At 49.8% G+C, this 26516-nt stretch overlaps 1 protein-coding gene across 1 annotated transcript; it reads left to right on the plus strand.

Annotated features, from left to right (window-relative positions):
• The first annotated feature begins 763 nt into the window (after positions 1-763).
• LOC122542191 (serine/arginine-rich splicing factor 3-like) lies at positions 764-24004 on the plus strand. The gene is made up of 5 exons (XM_043679641.2): positions 764-889; positions 7808-8023; positions 10221-10364; positions 17917-18009; positions 20406-24004. Exons 2-5 carry the CDS (start codon positions 7815-7817, stop codon positions 20431-20433), a joined length of 474 nt encoding a protein of 157 aa, XP_043535576.1. The 5' UTR covers positions 764-889; positions 7808-7814; the 3' UTR covers positions 20434-24004.
• The last annotated feature ends 2512 nt before the right edge of the window (positions 24005-26516 follow it).

A 26516-nucleotide genomic window follows, 5' to 3' on the forward strand; every position in this document is an offset into this window, starting at 1 on the left:
CTTGAGGTAGTAAATGCACTATGTAAATGTAATACCACTAGCAGATGGGACTTAAATTCAAATAATACAATCTGGGATTTAAAGTAGGTCTCACTGATAGAGACTATCAGCAATCATTGTAAAAACCTCAACTAATGTCCATTGTCAAAGAAAATCTGCCACCTTGGCCCAGCCTGACCTACATGTGACTCCAGACCAATAGCACTGTGGTTTGACCCATAACTGCAATGGCTTAACAAGTCACTTGGAAGTTTAGGGCAATTAGGGATGGGGAACACATATTGACCTCCTCCTGGGATTCACAGTGAACTCCAAACCCGCTCTCCCAAATGCCCAGTTTCTGCATTGGCTGAAAAGCAGTTTTAACTCCAGCCTGATGCTGGCGCTGCTGCCCCTCGGCACTAATGGTCCTCATGAGCAGATCCCCTCTTGCAGCCACCTATCACCTCGTTAGCATAACTGTTACCACCGGACACATTGGGCTGCCGGCGATATCCCGCCTCCTCCCCAGTCGCGCCGTTCTGAATGGTCAGACTGCGGCGGGCCCCGCCACAGACGCAGCGATGATTGGGTCAGGTGGCTGTTCCTCAAAGATAGTCCCCGCCCTCCACGCGGTCCTGCGATCAACTACTGGCTTATTTGAAAGCAGGTGGCGCTTGTGTCGTGGGGAGAGACGTCAATCAGGAGGAGGCGGGATATGATTGGTTAGAATCGCTGTCACACATGCCATGTCGCCGAACGACCCGACAGATTGTGGGATCGGATTGGTTGGAGCCGCTGTCAATCAATCGGAGTGTGGGTCCGCCATTTTGTAGGAGCGATCGGCGGGAGGAGGGCAGAGAGTGAGTGAGAAAGGAGTCAATGTGAGGAGGGGGAAAAGAGATAAAAGGTAAGTAGAAAGAGAAAACAATGTGGTCGGCGGATTGGGGGGAGGGCGAGAGGGAGCATCGCTGACAGAAAACCTGGGCCTTCAGTAGTGGGCGAATTTTCCGCGCCCCCCCTCCCCCCAAACACTGCCCCCCCTCCCCCCAAACACTGCCCCCCCTCCCCCCAAACACTGCCCCCCCCTCCCCCCAAACACTGCCCCCCTCCCCCCAAACACTGCCCCCCCTCCGCCCAAACACTGCCCCCCCTCCCCCAAACACTGCCCCCCCTCCCCCCAAACACTGCCCCCCCTCCCCCCAAACACTGCCCCCCCTCCCCCCAAACACTGCCCCCCCTCCCCCCAAACACTGCCCCCCCTCCCCCCAAACACTGCCCCCCCTCCCCCCAAACACTGCCCCCCCTCCCCCCAAACACTGCCCCCCCTCCCCCAACCACTGCCCCCCCTCCCCCCAACCACTGCCCCCCCTCCCCCCAACCACTGCCCCCCCTCCCCCCAACCACTGCCCCCCCTCCCCCCAACCACTGCCCCCCCTCCCCCCAACCACTGCCCCACCGCCCCCCAACCACTGCCCCACCGCCCCCCCAACCACTGCCCCACCGCCCCCCCAACCACTGCCCCCCTGCCCCCCCAACCACTGCCCCCCCAACCACTGCCCCCCCAACCACTGCCCCCCCACCCACTGCCACCCCACCCCCCACCCACTGCCCCCCCACCCCCCAACCACTGCCCCCCCACCCCCCAACCACTGCCCCCCACCCCCCAAACACTGCCCCCCCATCCCCAACCACTGCCCCCCCACCCCCCAAACACTGCCCCCCCACCCCCCAAACACTCCCCCCCCACCCCCCAAACACTGCCCCCCCCACCCCCCAAACACTGCCCCCCCCACCCCCCAAACACTGCCCCCCCCACCCCCCAAACACTGCCCCCCCCACCCCCCGAACACTGCCCCCCCCACCCCCCGAACACTGCCCCCCCCCACCCCCCGAACACTGCCCCCCCCACCCCCCGAACACTGCCCCCCCCACCCCCCGAACACTGCCCCCCCCACCCCCCGAACACTGCCCCCCCACCCCCCGAACACTGCCCCCCCACCCCCCGAACACTGCCCCCCCCACCCCCCGAACACTGCCCCCCCCACCCCCCGAACACTGCCCCCCCCACCCCCCGAACACTGCCCCCCCCACCCCCCGAACACTGCCCCCCCCACCCCCCGAACACTGCCCCCCCCACCCCCCGAACACTGCCCCCCCCACCCCCCGAACACTGCCCCCCCCACCCCCCGAACACTGCCCCCCCCACCCCCCGAACACTGCCCCCCCCACCCCCCGAACACTGCCCCCCCCACCCCCCGAACACTGGCCCCCCACCCCCCGACACTGCCCCCCAACACTGCCACGCTCCTCCACCCCCCGACACTGCCCCCCAACACTGCCTCGCTCCTCCACCCCCCGACACTGCCCCCCCCCACCCCCCGACACTGCTCCTCCCCCCGACACTGGCCCCCCCTCCACCCCCCGACACTGGCCCCCCCCTCCACCCCCCGACACTGGCCCCCCCTCCACCCCCCACATTGGGCCCCCCCCCGACACTGCCCCCCCCTCCGCACCCCCGACACTGCCCCCCCCTCCGCACCCCCGACACTGCCCCCCCTCCGCACCCCCGACACTGCCCCCCCCGCACCCCCGACACTGCCCCCCTCCCCGCACCCCCGACACTGCCCCCCCCCCGCACCCCCGACACTGCCCCCCCCCCGCACCCCCGACACTGCCCCCCCCGCACCCCCGACACTGCCCCCCCCCCCCGCACCCCCGACACTGCCCCCCCCCCGCACCCCCGACACTGCCCCCCCCCCGCACCCCCGACACTGCCCCCCCCCCGCACCCCCGACACTGCCTCCCCCTCCGCACCCCCGACACTGCCCCCCCCTCCGCACCCCCGACACTGCCCCCCCCTCCGCACCCCCGACACTGCCCCCCCCGACACTGCCCCCCCCTCCGCACCCCCGACACTGCCCCCCCCTCCGCACCCCCGACACTGCCCCCCCCTCCGCACCCCCGACACTGCCCCCCCCTCCGCACCCCCGACACTGCCCCCCCCTCCGCACCCCCGACACTGCCCCCCCCTCCGCACCCCCGACACTGCCCCCCCCTCCGCACCCCCGACACTGCCCCCCCCTCCGCACCCCCGACACTGCCCCCCCCTCCGCACCCCCGACACTGCCCCCCCCTCCGCACCCCCGACACTGCCCCCCCCTCCGCACCCCCGACACTGCCCCCCCCTCCGCACCCCCGACACTGCCCCCCCCTCCGCACCCCCGACACTGCCCCCCCCTCCGCACCCCCGACACTGCCCCCCCCTCCGCACCCCCGACACTGCCCCCCCCTCCGCACCCCCGACACTGCCCCCCCCTCCGCACCCCCGACACTGCCCCCCCCTCCGCACCCCCGACACTGCCCCCCCCTCCGCACCCCCGACACTGCCCCCCCCTCCGCACCCCCGACACTGCCCCCCCCTCCGCACCCCCGACACTGCCCCCCCCTCCGCACCCCCGACACTGCCCCCCCCTCCGCACCCCCGACACTGCCCCCCCCTCCGCACCCCCGACACTGCCCCCCCCTCCGCACCCCCGACACTGCCCCCCCCTCCGCACCCCCGACACTGCCCCCCCCTCCGCACCCCCGACACTGCCCCCCCCTCCGCACCCCCGACACTGCCCCCCCCTCCGCACCCCCGACACTGCCCCCCCCTCCGCACCCCCGACACTGCCCCCCCCTCCGCACCCCCGACACTGCCCCCCCCTCCGCACCCCCGACACTGCCCCCCCCTCCGCACCCCCGACACTGCCCCCCCCTCCGCACCCCCGACACTGCCCCCCCCTCCGCACCCCCGACACTGCCCCCCCCTCCGCACCCCCGACACTGCCCCCCCCTCCGCACCCCCGACACTGCCCCCCCCTCCGCACCCCCGACACTGCCCCCCCCTCCGCACCCCCGACACTGCCCCCCCCTCCGCACCCCCGACACTGCCCCCCCCTCCGCACCCCCGACACTGCCCCCCCTCCGCACCCCCGACACTGCCCCCCCTCCGCACCCCCGACACTGCCCCCCCCTCCGCACCCCCGACACTGCCCCCCCCTCCGCACCCCCGACACTGCCCCCCCTCCGCACCCCCGACACTGCCCCCCCCTCCGCACCCCCGACACTGCCCCCCCTCCGCACCCCCGACACTGCCCCCCCCTCCGCACCCCCGACACTGCCCCCCCCTCCGCACCCCCGACACTGCCCCCCCCGACACTGCCCCCCCCTCCGCACCCCCGACACTGCCCCCCCCTCCGCACCCCCGACACTGCCCCCCCCTCCGCACCCCCGACACTGCCCCCCCCTCCGCACCCCCGACACTGCCCCCCCCTCCGCACCCCCGACACTGCCCCCCCCTCCGCACCCCCGACACTGCCCCCCCCTCCGCACCCCCGACACTGCCCCCCCCTCCGCACCCCCGACACTGCCCCCCCCTCCGCACCCCCGACACTGCCCCCCCCTCCGCACCCCCGACACTGCCCCCCCCTCCGCACCCCCGACACTGCCCCCCCCTCCGCACCCCCGACACTGCCCCCCCCTCCGCACCCCCGACACTGCCCCCCCCTCCGCACCCCCGACACTGCCCCCCCCTCCGCACCCCCGACACTGCCCCCCCCTCCGCACCCCCGACACTGCCCCCCCCTCCGCACCCCCGACACTGCCACCCCCTCCGCACCCCCGACACTGCCCCCCCCCCCTCCGCACCCCCGACACTGCCCCCCCCCCTCTGCACCCCCGACAGTGCGACCCCCTCCGCCCCCTCCCCGGTACTGCGCCCCCCTCCGCCCCACCCCGACACTGCCCCCCCCTCCGCACCCCCGACACTGCCCCCCCCCCCCCCCCCCCGCACCCCCGACACTGCCCCCCCCCCCCGCACCCCCGACACTGCCCCCCCCCCTCCGCACCACCGACACTGCCCCCCCTCCGCACCCACGACACTGCCCCCCCCCCTCCGCACCCCCGACACTGCCCCCCCCCCCCGACACTGCCCCCCAACACTGCCTCGCTCCTCCACCCCCCGACACTGCCCCCCAACACTGCCTCGCTCCTCCACCCCCCGGCACTGCCCCCCCCCACCCCCCGACACTGCTCCACCCCCCGACACTGGCCCCCCCTCCACCCCCCGACACTGGCCCCCCCTCCACCCCCCACATTGGGCCCCCCCCCCGACACTGCCCCCCCCTCCGCACCCCCGACACTGCCCCCCCTCCGCACCCCCGACACTGCCCCCCCTCCGCACCCCCGACACTGCCCCCCTCCCCGCACCCCCGACACTGCCCCCCTCCCCGCACCCCCGACACTGCCCCCCCCCGCACCCCCGACACTGCCCCCCCCCCCCCCCCCCCGCACCCCCGACACTGCCCCCCCCCCCGCACCCCCGACACTGCCCCCCCCCCCGCACCCCCGACACTGCCTCCCCCTCCGCACCCCCGACACTGCCCCCCCCTCCGCACCCCCGACACTGCCCCCCCCTCCGCACCCCCGACACTGCCCCCCCCTCCGCACCCCCGACACTGCCCCCCCCTCCGCACCCCCGACACTGCCCCCCCCTCCGCACCCCCGACACTGCCCCCCCCTCCGCACCCCCGACACTGCCCCCCCCTCCGCACCCCCGACACTGACCCCCCCTCCGCACCCCCGACACTGCCCCCCCCTCCGCACCCCCGACACTGCCCCCCCCTCCGCACCCCCGACACTGCCCCCCCCGACACTGCCCCCCCCTCCGCACCCCCGACACTGCCCCCCCCTCCGCACCCCCGACACTGCCCCCCCCTCCGCACCCCCGACACTGCCCCCCCCTCCGCACCCCCGACACTGCCCCCCCCTCCGCACCCCCGACACTGCCCCCCCCTCCGCACCCCCGACACTGCCCCCCCCTCCGCACCCCCGACACTGCCCCCCCCTCCGCACCCCCGACACTGCCCCCCCCTCCGCACCCCCGACACTGCCCCCCCCTCCGCACCCCCGACACTGCCCCCCCCCTCCGCTCCCCCGACACTGCCCCCCCCCCCGCACCCCCGACACTGCCCCCCCCCCCGCACCCCCGACACTGCCCCCCCTCCGCACCCCCGACACTGCCCCCCCCCCCCCTCCGCACCCCCGACACTGCCCCCCCCCCCTCTGCACCCCCGACAGTGCGACCCCCTCCGCCCCCTCCCCGGTACTGCGCCCCCCTCCGCCCCACCCCGACACTGCCCCCCCCTCCGCACCCCCGACACTGCCCCCCCTCCCCCCCCCGCACCCCCGACACTGCCCCCCCCCTCCGCACCACCGACACTGCCCCCCCTCCGCACCCCCGACACTGCCCCCCCCCCCTCCGCACCCCCGACACTGCCCCCCCCCCCTCTGCACCCCCGACAGTGCGACCCCCTCCGCCCCCTCCCCGGTACTGCGCCCCCCTCCGCCCCACCCCGGCACTGCCCCCCCCGGCACTGCCCCCCCCCCCCCCCCCGCGCACTGCTGCCCCCCCCCCGCGCACTGCTCCGCCCCCCCCCCGGCACTGCTCCGCCCCCCCCCCCCCCCCCCCCCCCCCCACACTGCGACCCCCTCCGCCCCCCCCTGGCACTGCGCCCCCCTCCGCCCCACCCCACCCCGGCACTGCGCCCCCCCCCCCCCCTCCCCGGCAGTGCGCCCGCCCCCCCCTCCCTCCGCACCCCCGACACTGCGACCCCCTCCGCCCCCCCCGGCACTGCGCCCCCCTCCGCCCCACCCCGGCACTGCGCCCCCCCCCCCTCCCCGGCACTCCGCCCCCCGCCCGCCCCCCCCCCCCCCCCCCCTCCGCACCCCCGACACTGCGACCCCCTCCGCCCCCCCCCGGCACTGCGCCCCCCCCCCCCCCCCCCCCCGCACTGCGCCCCCCCCCCTCGGCACTGCGCCCCTGTCCGTCCCCCCCCCCAGCACTGCCCCCCCCCCCCCCCGGCACATTTGCTTCATTGGTCAGAATACTGAATATGTGCCAGCCACAACCTTCACCCTGTTTGCTTATGATGCTGCTTTCAAGGAACTTTGTATCTGCACCCCTAGGTGTTCCTGCACCATTAAGTTTTGTGTAATTAGCAAACTTACTAACCATGCTTCCTTTATTCACATCCAAATAGTTTACATAAATGACCAACAACAGTGGGCCTAGCACTGATCCTTGTGGCCCCTCACTGTTCACAGTCTGAATAACTACCTTCTCTCTATTACTGTCGTGCCAATTTTCTGTGCAGTTGCCCAACTGTCCCTGGATCCCATGTGATGTAATCTTATTAGCCAGTCTACCATATGGAACTTTGCTAAAGACTTTGCTGTGTCTTCATCTATGTTCTTGGTCACATCTTCAAACAATTCAATCTAAATTTATTACGTGATTTCCAATTCTGAAAATCATGCTGACTATCCCTAATCAGTCATTGTTTTTTCAAATGCATGTAAGTCCTGTCTCAGAATTCACTCCAGCAACTTACCCACCACTGACATCAGACTAACTCGTCGATAGTTCCCTGGCTTTTCCTTGTAGCCTTTCTTAAATATGGCACAACATTATGGCCAATTATTGCTAAACTGGCTAATGATGCCCTCATTCTGTGAATTTTTTTTAAAAACTGGCACAAAAATGGGCTGATTTCTTTTTGCCTGAATTACTTCAGTCTTTAAAGAAAATATTGAAAATCTTTTGTAAATAGTCAACTGTATCGACTAGTTTAATTTATTTAAACTGATTTGTTGCAATGTGCTAAAATGTATCAGTGCTGTGGCACTTGAACAATGAAAGTCTTTATCAGTGTAACATTGGAGATGTGTCTCCTGATGTTGGATTTACTCTGTTCTTTGCTTCATAAAACAAAACCTCTAATAGCTGAGCAATGATGCGTCGTGATTCGTGTCCGCTGGACTGCAAGGTCTATGTGGGTGACCTTGGAACCAATGGAAACAAGACTGAGCTGGAGCGGTCCTTCAGTTATTATGGACCTCTGCGCAATGTGTGGGTTGCACGGAACCCACCAGGCTTTGCTTTTGTCGAATTTGAGGACCCCCGTGATGCAGCCGATGCTGTACGAGAATTGGATGGCAGGTATTGTGAATGTGTGCACGTGAAGGGGAAGGGACTTTGACACCAGTGTTTTTATGTGTACTTCCAAAAGTTTAAATACATAATTCTTGTTGGTCTACCATAGGGTCATAGGCTCATACAGCATGGAAACAGAACCCTCAGTCCAATCAGTCCCCGCTGACCATAATCCCAAACTACACTAGTCCCACTTGCCTGCACTTGTCCATATCCCTTCACAAATTTCTTATTAATGAACTTATCCAAACATCTTTTAAATGTTGTACTGTACCTGCATCCGCCACTTTCTCTAGAAGTTCATTCCACACATTAACCGCTCTGTGTCGATTAAAAAAAATTGCCCCCATTACTTTATTAAATCTTTCTGCTCTCACCTTAAAAATATGCCCCCAGTCTTAAAGTCCCCACCAAGACATCTACCATTGACCTCATCTATGCCCTTCATGATTTTATAAATCTCTGTAAGATCACCACTTAACCTCCTATGCTCCAACCAAAAAGGTCCTACCTTATCCAATCTCTCTTGGATTACTCAACTCCTCTATTCCTGGCAACAGGAGATCTCCTCTCCAGCTTATTGATCCCTTTCTTATAATGTGACAATCAGAACTGGAGACAGTACTCCAGAAGAAGCCTCACTAACGTCCCTTACAGCCTCAAATGATGTCCCAACTCCTATACTCAAAAGGTCTGAGCAATGAAGTCAAGCGTGCTAAATGTCTTTTATCTATGGTGTTTACCTATGAAACAAATTTCAAAGAATTATGTACCTGAACCCCCAGGTGTCTTTGTTCTGCAACACTATCTGAGGCCCTACTTTTAATTGTATAAGTCCTGTCCTTGTTTGTTTTACCAAAATGCAATACCTCACATTTATCCAAATTAAACACCATTTGCAACTTCTCACCTTCTCCATTGTCCACTGTACCACTCCAAATTATCGAACCTTTGGACAAAATCTAGTTAGGAGGTGGGAGCTGCAAGACAATAATGGGAGGACTAAGGTGGGAAAACTCCTGAGCCTTTTGAGGGAATTACTTATATGTATGCATGTGCTTTTGAAACCTCCCTTGATCCTGTACTTCATGCTTTGAAATTGCTGGTCACACGCAGAATGGGCGTATATTCTGGAATATGATAGAAACCCTCTGGGCTGTGAGCAAAGGCTGTTGATGTATATCTCCCTTAATCCTTCAGGTTCAAAGACAGTTTACTTCTGTTCATGCTTTAGTGTGGTTGAGATTGATGAAGTTTTGAGCAGTTCAGTTGATCATTGTCTCTGTCAGCCACTCTTGATCAGCAATTGGCAGAAACTGTGTCAAAATATATTTTATTCTCTGAGCTCAGATCTATGTTCTCCTCTATCTTAGAGAAGTGATTTTTATCCAGTCATTGGTCCACTAGTGGTGAGTGCCCTCCAGTACCTCACCGAAGTGGTTAGCTATATGTATGAACCTGGATCGAGAGCTTTACATTAGCCCCAGTTCCTGCCCGCATACAGCTTCAACATTAATCTGTTCTGCAATTGCTGTCGCTAGTGGCATTCTGGGAGTAAAGTCTTCCCTCTATAGCCCATAAGGTATGAAACTACTTGTGATGCCCAGTTGTTTCTCTGGCTGAGATGAGCTCTCGGAAATGCAAACTGAGACTCAAAGTAGGCAACTTTTACTTAGTGATTTGGAGGGACACAAGACAGTGTCTTCACCTAGTATGTCCCTCAATTCTGATATGTTTTAAAGTTGTCAGGAGTAGGATTTAGAACTGATTTCCTGTGGTCAAAGAGCAGTAATATTGTTGTAATTGTAACCTTTTGAGGAATTATGAATGATCTGTTATGTTGAATACGGTGGCTCAGTGGTTAGCACTGCTGCCTCATAGCACCAGGGTCCCTGGTTCAATTCCAGCCTTGGGCGACTGTTTGTGTGGAGTTTGCACATTCTCGCGTTTGCGTGGGCTTCCTCCGGATGCTCCGGTTTCCTCCCACAGTCCAAAAGATGTGCAGGGCAGGTAAATTGCCCATTGCGTTACGTGCATTAGTTAGAGGGAAATGGGTCTGGGTGAGTTACTCTTCGGCAGGTCAGTGTAGATTTGTTGGGCCGAAGGGCCTGTTTCCACACTGTAGGGAATCTAATCTCAACTGCACTAGAGAAATGAGAAACATTTTCCATTTTTGTGACTAACGCTGATCTCTCAATTGCAGAACGTTGTGTGGCGTTCGTGTACGAGTGGAGCTGTCCTCTGGTGAGAGGAGGAAGCGCTATCGTGGGCCACCACCACCCTGGACCAGGCGACCCCGTTATGATGAATATCGCTATCGCAGCCCACCACGTAGACGCTACTCGAGGTGAGAGTGGATCCACTGAGTGTAAAACAAATTATGATTTCCTTTTACCCCATGTACTGTCCCTTCCTGTGAACATGTATGCAAGCTAGTTCAGGGATGGGCAGGAACTCCTATTTGAGGTGCAGAAACAGCACGCAGTTGCAGTTGGGCCTGCCATGGTGACTGAAATGATGAAATAGTTGTTTTCTGTACTTTGTTTCATCGTGGTAACTGTGGCAGAACCACATAACTGCAGTGCTGAAAAAGAAGAGACCCCTGTACAATAATATCTTAGGGTCTGAAATTTTTATATTATATCCTGATAATTATACAGACACCCATGTATTAGCAATAGTATCTTTGAAGTCCTCTATTTTCTTGTATTGGATGAAGAGTGGTCAGTGACTTTGCTGTAATCCTCAGTTTATGAATTTTATTTAACTAATGTGTTTTTGTTTTGACTATCTTGAAAGCCACTCTGCTTTATAAACAGTTATCCCCTTTCTCTATTGCTCACAGTGATGTGCTATTATTTTGCTTTAATGTCCAACAATCCTTGTTACAGCTGTTTTATCAGCTGCCTGAATCTACCTCAAATTTGACTTGGTACTCATTCGTCACGAACTGCAATTGAGTAGCTAGTTGAATACAGCAGAAAGAATCCAAAGTAGCCAACTCGAAAGAGAGAATTAATAGCAAGGAATAATCTGTTTAAAATGTCAGTAAATTTCATTATTACTTGCTTTGTTCACAATTGCCTTGTGTGCATAGCAGAGAACTGTATTTTACCTTCAATCTTTGGGTCCCTGTGATTGGCCTTGGAAATCTTGAAGTCATCCAGGATTCCTTCAGTCACTACTCTGACAAGCAATTCCTGGTAGAAAGAAGGTTACAGAAATGTATTATAGGAGATCTCGTTGAGGGGCTTAGACTCAGAGGAGGCAGTTGCCCATTTCAGTTAAGAGTTGAGGTATTTTATCTCTCAGGTGATCACAAATGTTTTGAAATACCTATCCCAGACAACTGTACAGTTTGAACCATTGAATATATTCAGGGCTGAGGTAGACAGACACTTTAACAAACTGAGGAATCAAGAGTTTTGTGGGAACAGACTGGAAAGTGGAGTTGAGGCTATTATTCGATCAGCTAGATCTTATTGAGCGATGGAGAAGGCTTGAGGGACCAAATGGTTTATTCCTGCACATATTTCTTCTTAACTGCTGGGCTGAATTTTCAATTTTGAACACTCTCTTCATGAGTAATGCTCTCAGAACAATTTCAAGGCAACAAGTTTTCAGAATCATAAATCACAGTGAAAGTCAGTTACTTAGTTGCTATCCAAGCCTTGAGATGATATTGTTGGCTGGAAGTTGTCCTGTTGTGCTTTCTAATGTATAGTGGTAATCTTCTCTTGCGCCAGCAATTACTGTTACTGCACTTTGTGTTATTGACATAATGATGTGTGCACAAGGCAATGACTCATTGATGCTCCCACTTCTGGTCCAGAGCAAATTGCGTTTTATCAGGCGATACAACTCCTGGCATAGAATATACCTTGAGCAACTGCAACTTATTCCAGTTTTATAATTTTGTGAAAGAAGTTTCATTTCTAGCAAGTTAATGAGGATTGCACCCACGAACTTACAAGGGAAGGGATCAGTTAGGATTCCCCTCCCTTCTTGATCAGTATTTAGTCATTCCCCTGCTGAAAAGTATGTGTTAACGTCACATGATGTCAAAGTCAGTCTAAGCTGCAATGTACTCCATTGTAAAACCTTCTGAAAAAACTCAAAAATCTCCGTTTGTATCTGAAAATGTAGCAAAGGACTGCTGCAGGCCATTAACACCATCAAAAATAAAAATGACCAGAGATGCACCAGGCCTTTTAGCGCTGAGGATTGGTTTAGTCTTACCCAAGATGTCAACTTTATTCTGTACAAGAAAATTGCAAATTGTGCATTTAGAGCAGCACTGGGACAGAGCTGAGTAAATTATCCACCTTGCTACATATGCCCCAGGCTACATATGCCCCAGAGAAATCCAAGTTTCATTTAAGATGGTTACATCTTCAATTGAAATGTGACATTTTCAGGTTCTGCTCACTTCAGTTATTTGCTCATATAATGGGTGTTATCCAGTAGCACCCTCTCAGGCATCTGACGGTGTTGTGCAGTAGGCCATAGTGAGGTTTTGAAATTGTGGATTCTTCTTGCTTCAGTCCAAAAAGAATTCCTGGGTGAGAATTACTTCTCGTGCTCCTTCAGTGACAGTTGGTTTATTTAAGACTGGAAGAGAGTCTGTTCTGAGGGTTAGCTGCTTACTAATGTCTAGGACAGCAATGAGATGACTCTGGAATGTACTTCTGTACTTAGATGGGCGGCACGGTGGCACAGTGGTTAGCATTGCTGCCTCACAGCGCCAGAGACCCAGGTTCAATTCCCGACTCAGGCGACTGACTGTGTGGAGTTTGCATGTTCTCCCCGTATCTGCGTGGGTTTCCTCCGGGTGCTCCGGTTTCCTCCCACAGTCCAAAGATGTGCAGGTCAGGTGAATTGGCCATGCTAAATTGCCTGTAGTGTTAGGTAAAGGGGTAAATGTAGGGGAATGGGTGGGTTATGCTTCGGCAGGTCGGTGTGGACTTGTTGGGCCGAAGGGCCTGTTTCCACACTGTAAGTAACCTAATCTAATGTAATCTTAGCTGCTAACCAGAGAGCTCGAAGTTAAGAAATGGGGATGTTAAAAGGAAGTCTGACCCTAAAATTACAAGCTTTAAAGTTCAAGATGGAGATGTACATTTTGTTTGCTACCTCTACTGTGTAATGCCATTTAAACTTTTAGATTTCTCTTGAACTTTCCTCCTTTGTCTATGATTGTAAGAGGACAGCAAGTGAAGAGAAGGTCTGCAGTATGAGCTACTAAGATAATTGTATTTTCGGAGTATATCAAACTATAGTTGTCTTTTCACGTAAGGATATGATACTAGAGTTTTAATGATGGGATTTTACTGTTAGTGTTCTAGCTGAAATGTTATGTTAACGTGCATCCCCTTTACAAACTATCAGCTGAGTTAAGATTTGTGTACTTTTATTGGCTAGAAGGTTCTTCTTTATCTAAAGCAGAAAGTTATGCAGGTTTATCTATAATTGTGTAATTTATTATGCTTTTCTTCATACATTAAATATTTCAGAGTTTTACAGTTGTTCTGTGAACAAATTATTTGTGAATTTTGGTTTCTTTAAAACAATGTTGCTTTTTTTGTTTAGTCAGAAGCCATCGTTCCACGCATTGTGTTTCTCAGAGGCCGTTCTCAAAATGCTGACTGTAGGTATGCAGTCCAGTGCTGCTTTTCACAATGCTCTCTGATATATTTGACCATGACATCCACCATGGTTGCAACAAATCCTGCTGCTATCAGTGAAGGTTGCTGGATTGCAATTGGGCACCAAACTCCCCTCTTCGTGTGGGGTACCTAAGGTCAACGGAGGGTTTGGTTTCCCCCCCCAGCTGAGATCCGTTGTAGTCATAGGTCAAGAATCAAACTTCATACATTCTGGCTCACCTAGATTTTACAATAGAACCTGTTATCTTTCAAAGTTTTAATTTTTTCTTGAATTGAGAGCATGCCTCGTTGTTTCCAATGGTTTGAGAATGGTCTTTGAGAACTGCAAAGTATTGGCACTAACATTTTATTGCATTTACCAGTGTTAAATCAATGCTGAGTCAAACCAATTTCTGGAACACAGAATCTCGTTATTTCCAAACATGCTTGGTGGTGATCTGGTAGTAAATGTTATGATGATCTATTCACCAAATTGTTCATGGTCCTCTTACTTGGACCTCATTATACCTCAAATAATGCAGAGGAATGTGGTGTCCTGTAAGTGCAGGAAACACCTAAAGGTTGGGGGATAGGGAAGTTCGAAGTATCATTGGGACAGTCAAAAATAGACAAGCATTTTGACTCTGCTTAATATTGTGACAAAACCTAATAATTAGAATTTCTCTTTTTCTGGTTTTAAATCAATGTTGAATCATTGCATCTACTACTGACAATTGTATTTAAAAGTTGAATGAAATTCCATCTTAATTGGTTAGATAGTAACTGGTGTTTCTGTGCATTTTTGTTTTCTTTTGATGAAATGTGCAGTTGAAACCCACGCACTCACCCCCTACCCCCCTTTCAGAGAGCGTCCACTTCTCCAAGTCTGCATTAGCCAATCAACTGGTTGTGTCTACATCTGGGGGATCAGCGCGCCCCAATATAAGCAACGGCTCACACATCAAATGTCCAGCATTCACGTGTGTCTGTGAGTGTGTGCAACCGAATGACCAACCGCTCGACCAGCAAGTTTGGGTCCTTTTCTGCGTACCCCAGCACGCTGTTTAAACCAATCATCCCTTCTCTACTGTTTCTGCTGGCAGCCATAACGACCAAACAGCCAACGGGGGAAAATAAAATAACCATCTGAAATCCTCTCGATTCAACTGTGGGGTGTGTTTGACCGTCAGCCTTTGCAAACCCAAGGCCTGCATCGGCAGTAATCTGGTACCAACGCACTCTAAAAGGGGCTGCTTCGATTGGTCTCCATGCCAACGCACAGCAGATAAATTAATACCTTTTTTTATTTTTTTATTTCTACACTATACATCGTGCATGAATTCAGCTTTTCAGGGCCCTTTTTTTACCTCCCCACACTACCATCGCCAAATGCCACGCCCTGCAGACGGCTGTTGATTTGCTATAATGTTGACTGTTCCAGTAAGTTTTATCTGCTTTTTATGTTTTGAATCAAGAATTCGATCTGTATTCTTCCCATTACCATGGTTCCATTTCTAACAGTTTTCAAATCCTTCCCCTTCTGGGATCATTCACAGCTGTGTCCAGGGGTTTGTAACATGGGCTCAGATTTCTGCAATTTCTGGAGTATGAAGTAATTTGTTCTATGCTGAACTCTAACTGTTCCCTTGGAAATAAAAAAACAACTAAGATAAAATTCTGGAGAATCACCCAGTTCTTGTGTAGGTTGTGCATCGATGCATTGAAGGCCTCCTCTTGGATGCTGATGGAGAGCCTGGCTGTCTGCTTCCATTTTCTTTTGATTTGATTTTCATTTTTGCCAGTAAGTTTGATTTGTGTTGTGGCGCCAGTTTAGAAATGCCAAAATCACTGCTAAAGCCAAGCTAGAGGGTAATCCTGTGGGGCAGCGTAATAATTTTGGGGTTATCTCTTGGGTTATTTGCTGCCAATCTTCTCATTCCCTTTGAAATCAGGCAGCAGGCCTGTTGTAATTCTAAATTTGAATCTACAGTGTATCCAGCTGTGGAGTGTTCTTCAATTGAGATTCTGTTCCAAATTTCCATCTCCTTCCTTTTTCCAACAAAGGAGATAAGCAAATGATTATGGGCAATTTTAGTTGTCCCAGTTTCCAAATGAAGGACCCCTGTTAGTTTACCTCTCCCGTTTCATGAAGGTTCCTGATCTTCATACAGCATCAGCCTGAAATGAGGAGCTGCTCATGTGAGCAGCTTTACATGTGTCTTGTCACTTGTTGGTACAGGTTGTTGTATCATTTCGGAAACTCCTTTGGGAATTGTAACTGGGCCAGGATTAACACTCTTCTGGCTGAGCAAAGAGTGTAAATGCCACTTTAGTTTGCATTTGTACCCATAGTCATAGCTGGTATAAAGAGTTGACTTCCACTGCCTGCATTTTGCACTTCCCTGATCTGCATGGTTAGATCCCACCTTCCATAAAACTATCCCAGCATCATGCGAAATCTTGAGATATGTTTTGGAAGTCTTCAGTGATTGTCGCCAATACATGGACTTCCAACGAGCAAGTAGCAGCTGCTTTTCAAAGGATCCTTTTAGTAATGGAGCGATCTATTGTAAACCAAATTGATCAGCCTAGCACTACTTCACAATCCAGACCTTGCAGATCGCAGTTGGCCTAACTTTAAAATGAGTCCTTAATTAGGAGGGTAGTGTGGTCCAAGTCATGGATGTCTCTGACTTCTACCAGCACATTATTATTGAGCTTGCAGGCACCCTGGCAGCATGGTGACTACCAGGCTGTCTTAATCCAAACAAATTGGTTTACTTAAAGTTGCTTGATATTTTGTCATAATAAAAATGACCTAAGATCCCAGTATTGATTTAACATTTGGGACTGAATCTGCATTTGGAAATGCCAAACTCTGTATATACAATCTAGCATTGGTCCTTGTAGAAAGGGGTCCCTGCTGCCAAGCCATATCAATTGAGTGTGTGTGGTGTAAACACTGCTTCTAGATGCCCATAGTCATGGTAAAAGAAATTACCTTAATTACAAATTACCAGTTGACCACCTGATCCTGATACTTTTTGTTAGGAAACCAGAGGGGGTCTGGTGAAAGAATCCTGAAGTTTTCACTGAATCAGATTTAACATTTGGGCACCGACATGGAAAATTGCTCAGTAAATTAGGTGGACCTGTAACTGCATTAATGCTCGTATATCATCTGTCTGTTCTGTACTCAAATAGGGCAGAAAGTTAAAGCATGATTAATGATCACTTAAGTAGTCTGTTTAGCTCATTTTCACCATAAAGATAGGTAATGCCGAATTTGGCTTTTCAAAAGCCTGAAGATTGAGAAAAAGGAAAGGTTCCAGAAATTGCTCTACAGAGTTCCTGGTAACTAATAAATCAGTAGATAGTGGTGTTGAGAATATAGCAAGGAGAAACACTGTGGGATTTTATTAATCACTTTATAGCTTCAGTAGTTAAGTGATCATTGTGCTAACATTGGAAAAAGCAACAAGGAGAGGCACTGGTTGTGGAACTTCCTCTGCTCGCCCTTCTCTGCCTGACTCTGGTAGTGAGACACCCAAGGTCACAGTTCTGAGGAAGGAGGACAGCAGAAGTGAGTTAGTAGATTCAGGGATTTTTTGTGTGGGGGTGGGGTAGGTCAAGTGGTTAGTCTTCAAGGCGTCCATTGATTGTGTTGGGCGTTGGACTGTGTTATAGGGATAACAACAGGGAGGGCAACCAAGATTAACCTGCCTCATCCAAGAGAACAGTAACTCCACATTTTATGTGCCAATAAAATACCACTAAATAGTGGTCGTTCACCTTAGCTGGAATAAGACAGCATTTTAAAAAGATTAACCTGTCAACTTTCAAAAGGGTTGCTGAACCATATTTAGCTAAGTGCGTAATTTTTATTAGATCTAAAATAATATGAACAAGTGAATTGGCTCTTTTCCTCAAATATTTTTAACACTGCTTTTAAAGGAAGTTAGAGTTCTTTCATTTGCCTGTATTTGAACAAGCATATTCATTTTTAAAAATTCCTCTACTGCAGACATTTGGAGACTTACTCATAAAGTACATTGACAGCATTTAGCCAAAGTGAATTGGGGTGCTGAGACAATCTGGTTTGGGTTATTCCTTAAACAGTCATATTTTTCACTGAAGGGATTTTCCCTCTACAAATTATAAGACCCCTCCATGTTATTGTTCCAAAATAATGGGATTCTTGGCACTTGACAAAAGCTGGCCTTGTTTAATCTTGTACCGTATGCTCCACAATAGGTCTCGATCCAGAGAGAATCGACGTCGCGAGCGATCTATTTCACGGGACAGAGAAAGGCGAGAGCCATCAAGATCTTTCTCTAGATCTCACAGGTTAGTAATTTTGCTGAATGTCGTAATGTAGATTCCTCCTTCGGATACTTGATGGCGAAATACTCTCATGCAATGTTGAACCATACAGATTTCAAGGCTCCTTTGATTTGATTCCTGGGTTGTGCTGTGTTGGAGTTGGAGTTTTGGGGCAAAAAGATTAGCCTCTGTGCTTTTGATGCACAAGAGGAGGAGAAAAGAATATCAGTTTTTGCGCTCCTCTTTATCACTTCAGTAGGCTGTAGTGAAACACCAGGTTGGTTTGATCAGTTGGCTGGATAGTTCAAGGGAAGCCAACAGCGTAGGTTTGAGGGCTCTTCTCAAATTCTCAAGTTGCATGAGATGTGGTGACCCTTAGGTTAAATCACCATCAGTTGTGTCTTTCTACTGAGAGTACCCCTATGGTCTGGTAAGACAACTTTACCTATACTGGAATATGCTTGCACGTTGGAGCACCAGCCGTGACTCTTCCACATACTTGAAAAATTGGCAGTTGGCCTGTGATACTTTAGGACTTCCAGAAAATGTGGATATTGATCACCTCCATTATTCAGGCCTTTCAGGATTGGAGAGGCAAAGGCCAACAAAGAACCAAGTGAAGGGAGTTAAAAAGCATCTTTTTTTCTCTAGCCCACATATGTGGGCTCTTCTTGTTTTTCTCCACAGTCAGTTGTACAGAAATTGAAGGATATTTGAATGATCCAAAAACCTTGCCATGAAATGTTCCAAAAGTTTTCTTTCATGAGCTTTTGATATTTTTAAAAATTATTTTTCCTCTTGTACAATTTCCATTGAGAGTATGGTGGTGATGGAGACAGAGAAGGTGACATAGTCTGAGCCCTCCACTTGGTCTCAAATATTGTGTTCAGGATGACCTTCTAACTCTCCTTCACCTTGGTTTCAAACCTGCATATTAACTTGCAACAAGTAGGGAAGATTTCTGTGTACAGGTCCCAGGCATACCGATTTTAACAGCCCATTATGTTTATGTCAGAATATTAGTGTGAATATCCCCCAGAGGCATTTGTCAACTTCGATGATCGCAAATGATATTTGAAAGAATTTGAAGTCATGTGAATTATAATTCCACGCCACCCAGAAACACTTTTATTTTTACTTGACATGTGTGAGGAGTGACAAGCTTTGTATTTCTCAACACTTACTGTAAATGGCTAGATGCAGGGACTAAATTAAGAGGGATTATGAGGTGGTTCATGCTGGGTTTGATCCTGTGGAAGGCTAAGCTTAATCTTGAGATTGCTCCTGACCACTTGTGTGCCTTAATTGTTGAGCAGTTGGCTGCTAATGTTGCAATGAGTAGCATGCCGAGGGGCTGTCACAACAAATCAATAAATGCGTGGCAATGAAAAATACAAACGGGGTCTTTAATTAAAACGAACTGATGAATGGTGGGGAAGACAAGGGAAATTAAGAGCTTTGCTCTGCAGCACAGTGTGAAAATTATAAGGATACATTAACAATGTACTGTTTCTGCCAGCCAGTGTCACGCGGTAACAACATGAGCACCTTCCAATTGAAGAGGTGGAATGTTGCAGAAGCAGGATGATACCAATTTGCATTTTAATCCTGGATTACGAGCATTGTTATCAGAAAATCAGTGTCTGTTTACCTAGCAGATCCTAAGAACTTGTCTGTGCTGTTGTGTTGGTTAGGACATGTGAAGGCATGTAGTCTACCATTTTAACAGTCTCTGAGTTTTTGACTAACCCTGACTTGCTCTCAAGTTGTATTGTTTTCATCTGTCTAGCTCCTGAGCTTTGAAATTCCTCTTAAGCAGCTCTGCTGCACCTTCTTCATTAAGACACTTCTCGAACCTACTTCGTCTAGCCAAGCTTTTGTTTAACTAATAAGAAAATTAATCGCAATATTGGCATGGTGTTAGATTTTGTATTTTTGTATAGAGTTTTGAGAATTTTACCATGTAAAGTTGTGCTATAAGTGTGAGTTATAGCCCGAGTTTCTTACAGCATTGAACTTAAAATTGAGCTTCTAATGGCAGCATGTCTTTGACAGATGCCGAGGTCTGCACAGTTGTTTCCCATTGATGATTACTATATACCTAACATGCAAGCCATTGCAATCCCATCTGTGTGTCAGTCAGTATCTAAACATCGACAGGTTGGCTTGCAATGTGTGCAGTTTTCTAATATAACAGAGCCTTTGTAAACATTCAGCTGCAAATTGAAATGGGACCTTTGATTGCCCGATACCAGCTTAGGTTGTGACACTTAGAATTCCAGTAACACTTCTAAAGTTTAAAAAAAAAAGTACTGCCCTTGGGTCAAGATATTGTTTGAAGCAAACTCTTGAACTCCGTTTTGTCTGTGTTTCCACCTTGTCACTGATTTCTTTTTTGTTTCTTCTTCCTCTCTCTCCAGTCGCTCCCGGTCCATAGAGCGGAAGTAGCATCTGTGGTGGAAACAGCCTCCTCTCCATTCCACCCTCTTGGCAGTGAAGAGTACCTGGTCTTCTCCTTGTGGAATTCTGCAATTGAAGATTGAATGGCAGCTGGGAGAGGGACAGGTTTCTTTGTGGGAGAGAGGGGGCTGAAGTTTGTTTTATTGAAAGATGAGCATTATTTAGCAGCTCTCAATTTTTGGGACTTCTTTTGTAAAACACAAAGACAAAAAAAAAACTTGTGACTCAAAAGCTATGAAAAGTGCTACTGCTCACCAGAGAGGGGTTTCAGACCAGTGTACGAACAGTAGCAAAGCCTATATTCGTTCTAAGTAACTCGTTCTTTTACATATCCAATAATCTCAGTAGTTTTTCACGGAATCCTTTTCAGTGTTTTTACTGCTTATTACAGTGCAATGAAAGGCTGTTAGAACTGGAAGTAGGGTTTTTTCCAGCAAGGTGTAGTACCCTCTTACTGTGACACAAGTCATACACTTGAACTACTTTTTCTTGAGGTCTGAGTTTGGATAAAGGAAGGCAGCTTTCAGTAGAGAGTAGCACTGGAAAAAAAGAACGTTGTGTTTGGGATGAGGAAGCAAATGGTAGGACTGAGATTGGAAGATAAGATTGCAGAAAGCTGGCTGTTAACTGATGCCTGACCTTTGTGCAAAAAATTGAACAATTTTCAGAATTCTTGGGGAATGATAAAGGGATCTTTGCTGATTGTGGAACTGGTCAGTGTTTGTCACCTTATGAGACTCCAAGCTGCTTTTTCTGTTGCGATTTTCAGGGTGTATTATGCACTTCTAGTCCCTGCTAGTGTCACTGCTTCTGATAATAGCTCTTGAGATCTGTGGAACTCCGTGAACTGAGAGTTCCTACAGGCTTAGGGATTTCCCCTCTTTTTCAGTAGACATTAGCAGCAGCAGAAGAACTTGGTAATTCCAAATCAGGGTAAAATCCTGTTCTTGTAAATCAAGCAACTATAGTGACAGCCCAAAGAGGACTCCCAGGACCCTCCTGTCTGATAGCAAGCACTATTATCTATCTGCTTCAGCTTTTAATTTTTATTCCCTAGGCATTCCAGCTAAGGATTTCTTTGAAAGATAATTCATGATGTTAGGATGTGGATTTGATTGTGTGCTGAGCTGTTCAGCTGGAAGAGTCCAGGGACTTCACTTTGACTGCCACATCCTGTCAAAAAATTGAGACATGTGCTGCCACCAAGCCAGCGTTAATTTTTCTTGTGGTTTTCAAATCTGTAGGAGCTCTGTTGAAAACCTTCCATCTTCTGTTCCAACTATTGCTGATACTGTAGTGCATCAGTCACCACTCTACCATTGCCTATAGTAACATTTTATTTCAGGAGTAGTTACTTTGTATGAGCGTTTGACTACAAGCATTCAGTGTGAGTTTGATTTGTGCACCTATTACATCTCAATGCTGGCTACTTGAGCTCTTTTTGCTTGGACATAAGAAATTGTGAAAACACAAACAGGAAATCAAATCTACCCAGCAGAAATCACATGATAACTATTGGCTCTTATCAGATTAGGGTACTGTATTGTTTTAGCAGGATGTTTCTCAGCTCATTCTTTCCTGGGTCAATTCCCTGAATCAAAGTTTAGAACACAGGCTAATATTTTTTCACTGTCTGGGTCGTCATGCTTGCTGTCTGGTGAAAACTTGCGTAATGCAGCAGCCATACAAAGTTCTTCCATTCACAATTAGAGTTCTAAATATTTAAAATGCTAAGAACGAAGTAACTATTGAATTTAATGCTTGTTACAAATATCCAGGCAGATGTCACATGGGGTGAAGGCACATGGACTTAGTCTTGCTGCAGCAACTCACTTGTTGGCCATTGTTCTTTTGCTTTGGATTTTGCTTTAAATAACCATTTACTTCTCCAGAAGAATGCAAATTTCTGAGTACCCATTCTCCTACACCTGATGAAGCAAACATAACTGTTTCATGTGAAAATACTCATGGACCAAATCAACCAATATAAGAGAAGAGAATGTTTCTCCCTCTGCCCTCTAATACCTGTTCGTTTATGTTGTATATTTCCATTGAAGTTGGTAGAGAGGCATTGGTTATGGGAATGGCAGCTATGCCAGTATTCCATGCATCATGCTTGGCCTTCCAGTGATATTGCAAGGCTACAGTAAACTGCTGTTTCTCTAGACTTAACTCAAGCTGACAAGATTGAAGAATACCAGCAAGTACTGGATGAATTATTGTGCTCCTCATTGTTAAGTGACCTGTACCTAGATATTAGGGCAGTGAACTCTGTCTACTGTTTCCTAAATAAGAGAAGCTGCTGAAGGGCAAATTAGCTGAGTGGTTCCGATGCAAACCTGACTAATCTTGACAGCAGATAACAGTCTAACCTTAACTTTTGGGTCAAGCTCTCTATCCAGTAATGTGACTAGGTCATTCCAGTTATTCCGTTAAGAGTTTTAATTCTTTTTCCAGAGCACCTTCTATCCCCAACTCTGAAGGTGTTCCTAAACGTGATTTTTATGTTTTAATTGTTGTCACGTGAGTCTGTTGCTTTTGGGATCAATATTTCGCTGTTAGAAGCCAGGTCAGTAGCCTGTTTTTAACCGGCTGTTCTGAAGATGTCACAAAGTCTGTCACTTTATTTGGGAACCTGTGTAAACGGTTTTATCTCCAACATACATTGCCATTCACTAGCCCACAGGTGTCATTTATTAGTGGAAAAGCCACCAAAATCCATTCCTGATTTGGTTAGTTTTGGAATGCCACCCTAGAGAGGGGCAGCCCTAAGAAATGTTTAAATAATGGAGTGTAAAATAATTGTCTCTAAACCATCAATGTTATTTTTCATTGAACTAGAGCTGGGCACGTTTAGAAGAATAACATTTCTGCAATTACGCAGGAAGACACTGTTGCAATGCGCTTACTACTGTGGGCCAATTTTACATTAAAATCCTAATTAATTGGGAGCAGTTATGTTCACAGCTTTGTTCCCTTTTGTTTCCAAGTTTGCTTGTTTATCAGATTAATGGATTTTTTTAGAACAAAAACTGTCTGCCTGGTACTTGGGCGTTTAGCTATTTTATAGTGTACTTGCTGCGACAGCCCTCATTAAAGAGAAGTTCCTGGAACTGTTTATGTATTTACAAACCCTATACCTTGTCACAACTTAACCTCACTCTTTGACTCTCGTACAGCTTTTCATAATGTCCAGGTGCATATTTGCATGTGTTTATTTCCTTGCTGTTGGACAAGCTGTTCAGTTAATTTAGTTCTTGATTTTTTTTTTAAGAACCCAGAACCAGGTTAAGTTGTTGCATAAGTATTAGAATACATTATTGATGGCCCTTTGTGTGACATGAGCTAAGAAAATGTTTTTGATTGTCTAGCTTAGATTATTTTGTGGCACCAGCAAAGCATAGCAGAGTCCTCCTGATGTCACTAGACATCTGCAACCAAACTGTTGATACTGACTTTTTTTAAAGGCCTATTGATATGAGCTGGATTGATGTTTTGATATCAGTTTCCTTTTGTTCTGTGTTTGTCAGATTTCAACATAAAGGTTATTACAATCCCACCTGTTGTCTTTGGTGCATTGTTTGCAGTCATTTATGACCTATCCCTGTTAAAATATTTTAATTACAAAACTGCACAAGAACGCACACAGCAGCAGCAGCCCAATTCTGCACACTCTCCAGTCCTCTGATTTTCAACGATGAAGGCTATGTGCATGCAGGATTTCACTAATCCATGGTACTCTTCATTGTTTGTTGCGGGGACTTGATAGGGTGGATTGTTTTCCTTGTGGGAGAGTCTAGAACCAAAGATTATAATCTCAGAGTAAGGGTTAGCCTATTTAAGACAAAGCTGAGGAAGAATTTCTTCTTTGAGGGCATAGTGAATCTGCAGAGTTCTTCATTGCAGAAGGCTGCAAAACAGCGTTATTGAATATATTCAAGGCTGAGATACAGGTTTTTAATCAATATGTGAATGAAGGCTTTTGGGGGTTAAGCAGGAGAGTGTAGTTGAGGATTATCAAATTGGCCATGATCTAATTTAATGGCAGAGTAGACTTGCTGAGCTGAATGCCTTCACATTCTCTCCAACATCTTATGGCCATAATGTTCAGTTCCTACATTGTACAGGTAGAATAACTGGTTGTATGTGTTGAGAAAGGTCTTTTTTTTTTCTATCTCTTGAAAAGAAGTCTGAGGAGTGGCCTAATCAGAGGTCTTCAAAATTATGGAAGATTTTGATAAGAGCAGACCCAAGTGTTTCCATTTGTATGGAAGAGCCTCGCTAGGGAACATCAATATAAAAAATGCACCAACAGATCAAATCAGAAGTTCAAAAGGAACTGTTTTACTCCAAAAGACTGCGGCACTCATAACCAGAGGGGGAGTTTGTGGTATTCAATGGAGTATAAGTGCATGTATGAAGGAGAATGCTAGAAAGCATTTAGTTGATCAAGTTAGAAATAACTGCATCACCATCGGAAAAATATCCATTGGTTCGTTCAAAGAGTCGTGCCCCCTTAATTCAGAGAATAATGCTGCTAAGTTTGAGCAGGCTCGTATTGGGACTGAAAGAGGGCCAACATTTGCCAATGCCCTTGATAATGCAGGTAGTTGTGGGTGGAGGCTGAGAGGACACAGGCTCAGCAAGGTGACCCTGTGCCTCAGGCAGTTGAAAGCTGAGATTGAAAGGAATTTCTTCACTCGGTCATAGAGATGTCAGATGTTGAATCTTTGGAATTCCCAGAGGGATGTGAATGTTCAGACATGGAGTATATTTGAGATTAGTCAACTTGCATATATTAAAAACATGAAGGGATATGGCAGAAAAATAACATTGAAGTAAAAATTATCCACGAACAATGGCAAAGGAAGCTTGAGGTGTTGAACGGCCCATTCCTCCTCTTATGTCTTAGGCAGCACAGAGAATCTGGCAAGTGAACAAGGAAGTCCCCTAGCAAGTGCCATAAATTTCATCACCTTTTGCTTTTCAGCCATGCTGACATCAGAAACCAACAGATTGATGGTTTTAATTAGTAGAATCTAAACAGTATTCTTTTTCAAAATTGAATTTTGAGGTGAAATTTCACAAAGGTGTTTGAAAGTGCCCTTGAAGAAAAGTAATTTAATGCAAAATTTTGAAAGCGCAGTAAAGATGTACCAGCTTTAATAATGTACAGTGGAGCTGCCTCCCCTTAGGGAAGGTAATGGCTGAGTGATATTACGGCTAAGCTATTAATCCGGAAGCTCAGTTAATGATCTGGGGGCCCTCCTTCAAGTTCCAGCACTGTAGCTGGTGCTCTTTGTCTTTCTTAGAAAAGAATCTGAAGTTAAGGTTCTAACGATGACCATGAAGCCAATGCTGATTGTTGGAAAAACCCATCAAGGAAGGAAATCTGTCATCCTTACCTGGTCTGGCCTATGTCAGACTCCAGACCCACAGCAATGTGGTTGACTCTTAACTGTCCTCTAGCAATTAGGGATGGGCAATAAATGCTGGCCTGGCCAGCGATGTCCTTGTTTTGTGAGTGAATTAAAGAAAAGCTGGGAAAATGAAAAGATCAGGACTAAAACTACACCACAGAGTTTGGGAATTTGTTTCATCCTGTAGATGCTGTGGAGTTGGTGCTCTGTCACAGTTAGTCATGAATAGCTAATGTGTACTTTAATTATATTTACCTACCACTGTTCAATAACCTTACCCAGATGCACATCACACTGTCTGTCTTTTATGGGAGACTACCAGATTTCCAATGACCCTTGTGTGATTTCCCCGTTCCACTCTTGAATAGCCTATCTCAAATTTTACAGTGTTCATGATTCTCCCACCAGAGGACATTGGGCAATCAAAAGTTCTTCCAAGCTACCCAATCAAGTTCTTTTAATGTTTGGAACGCAACAGTTAAATCAATCTATAAAATTCTAAACTCAGTCATTTTTTAATATAAACTATCCTTGTTATTTAACTCTTAAATTCAAAGTGTAATCAAACAGACATTTGATGAGTCATGGAAATCTGCAGTGTGGAAACATGTCCTTTGGCCCACCACATTCGCACCAGTCACAAAAATGTTT

Source organism: Chiloscyllium plagiosum, unplaced genomic scaffold (genome assembly GCF_037043375.1).
Source record: "Chiloscyllium plagiosum isolate Xiang-an unplaced genomic scaffold, Cpla_swu_hap1 HiC_scaffold_33, whole genome shotgun sequence".
In the NCBI taxonomy this organism is placed as follows: domain Eukaryota; kingdom Metazoa; phylum Chordata; class Chondrichthyes; order Orectolobiformes; family Hemiscylliidae; genus Chiloscyllium; species Chiloscyllium plagiosum.

Bases quoted from the DNA above. Each gene is read 5' to 3' on its own strand.
- LOC122542191 (XM_043679641.2), top strand. From the start codon at position 7,815: ATGATGCGTCGTGATTCGTGTCCGCTGGACTGCAAGGTCTATGTGGGT. The intron at 8,024-10,220 runs GTATTGTGAATG...TCTCAATTGCAG, and splicing joins GTACGAGAATTGGATGGCAG to AACGTTGTGTGGCGTTCGTG. The intron at 10,365-17,916 runs GTGAGAGTGGAT...GCTCCACAATAG, and splicing joins CCACGTAGACGCTACTCGAG to GTCTCGATCCAGAGAGAATC.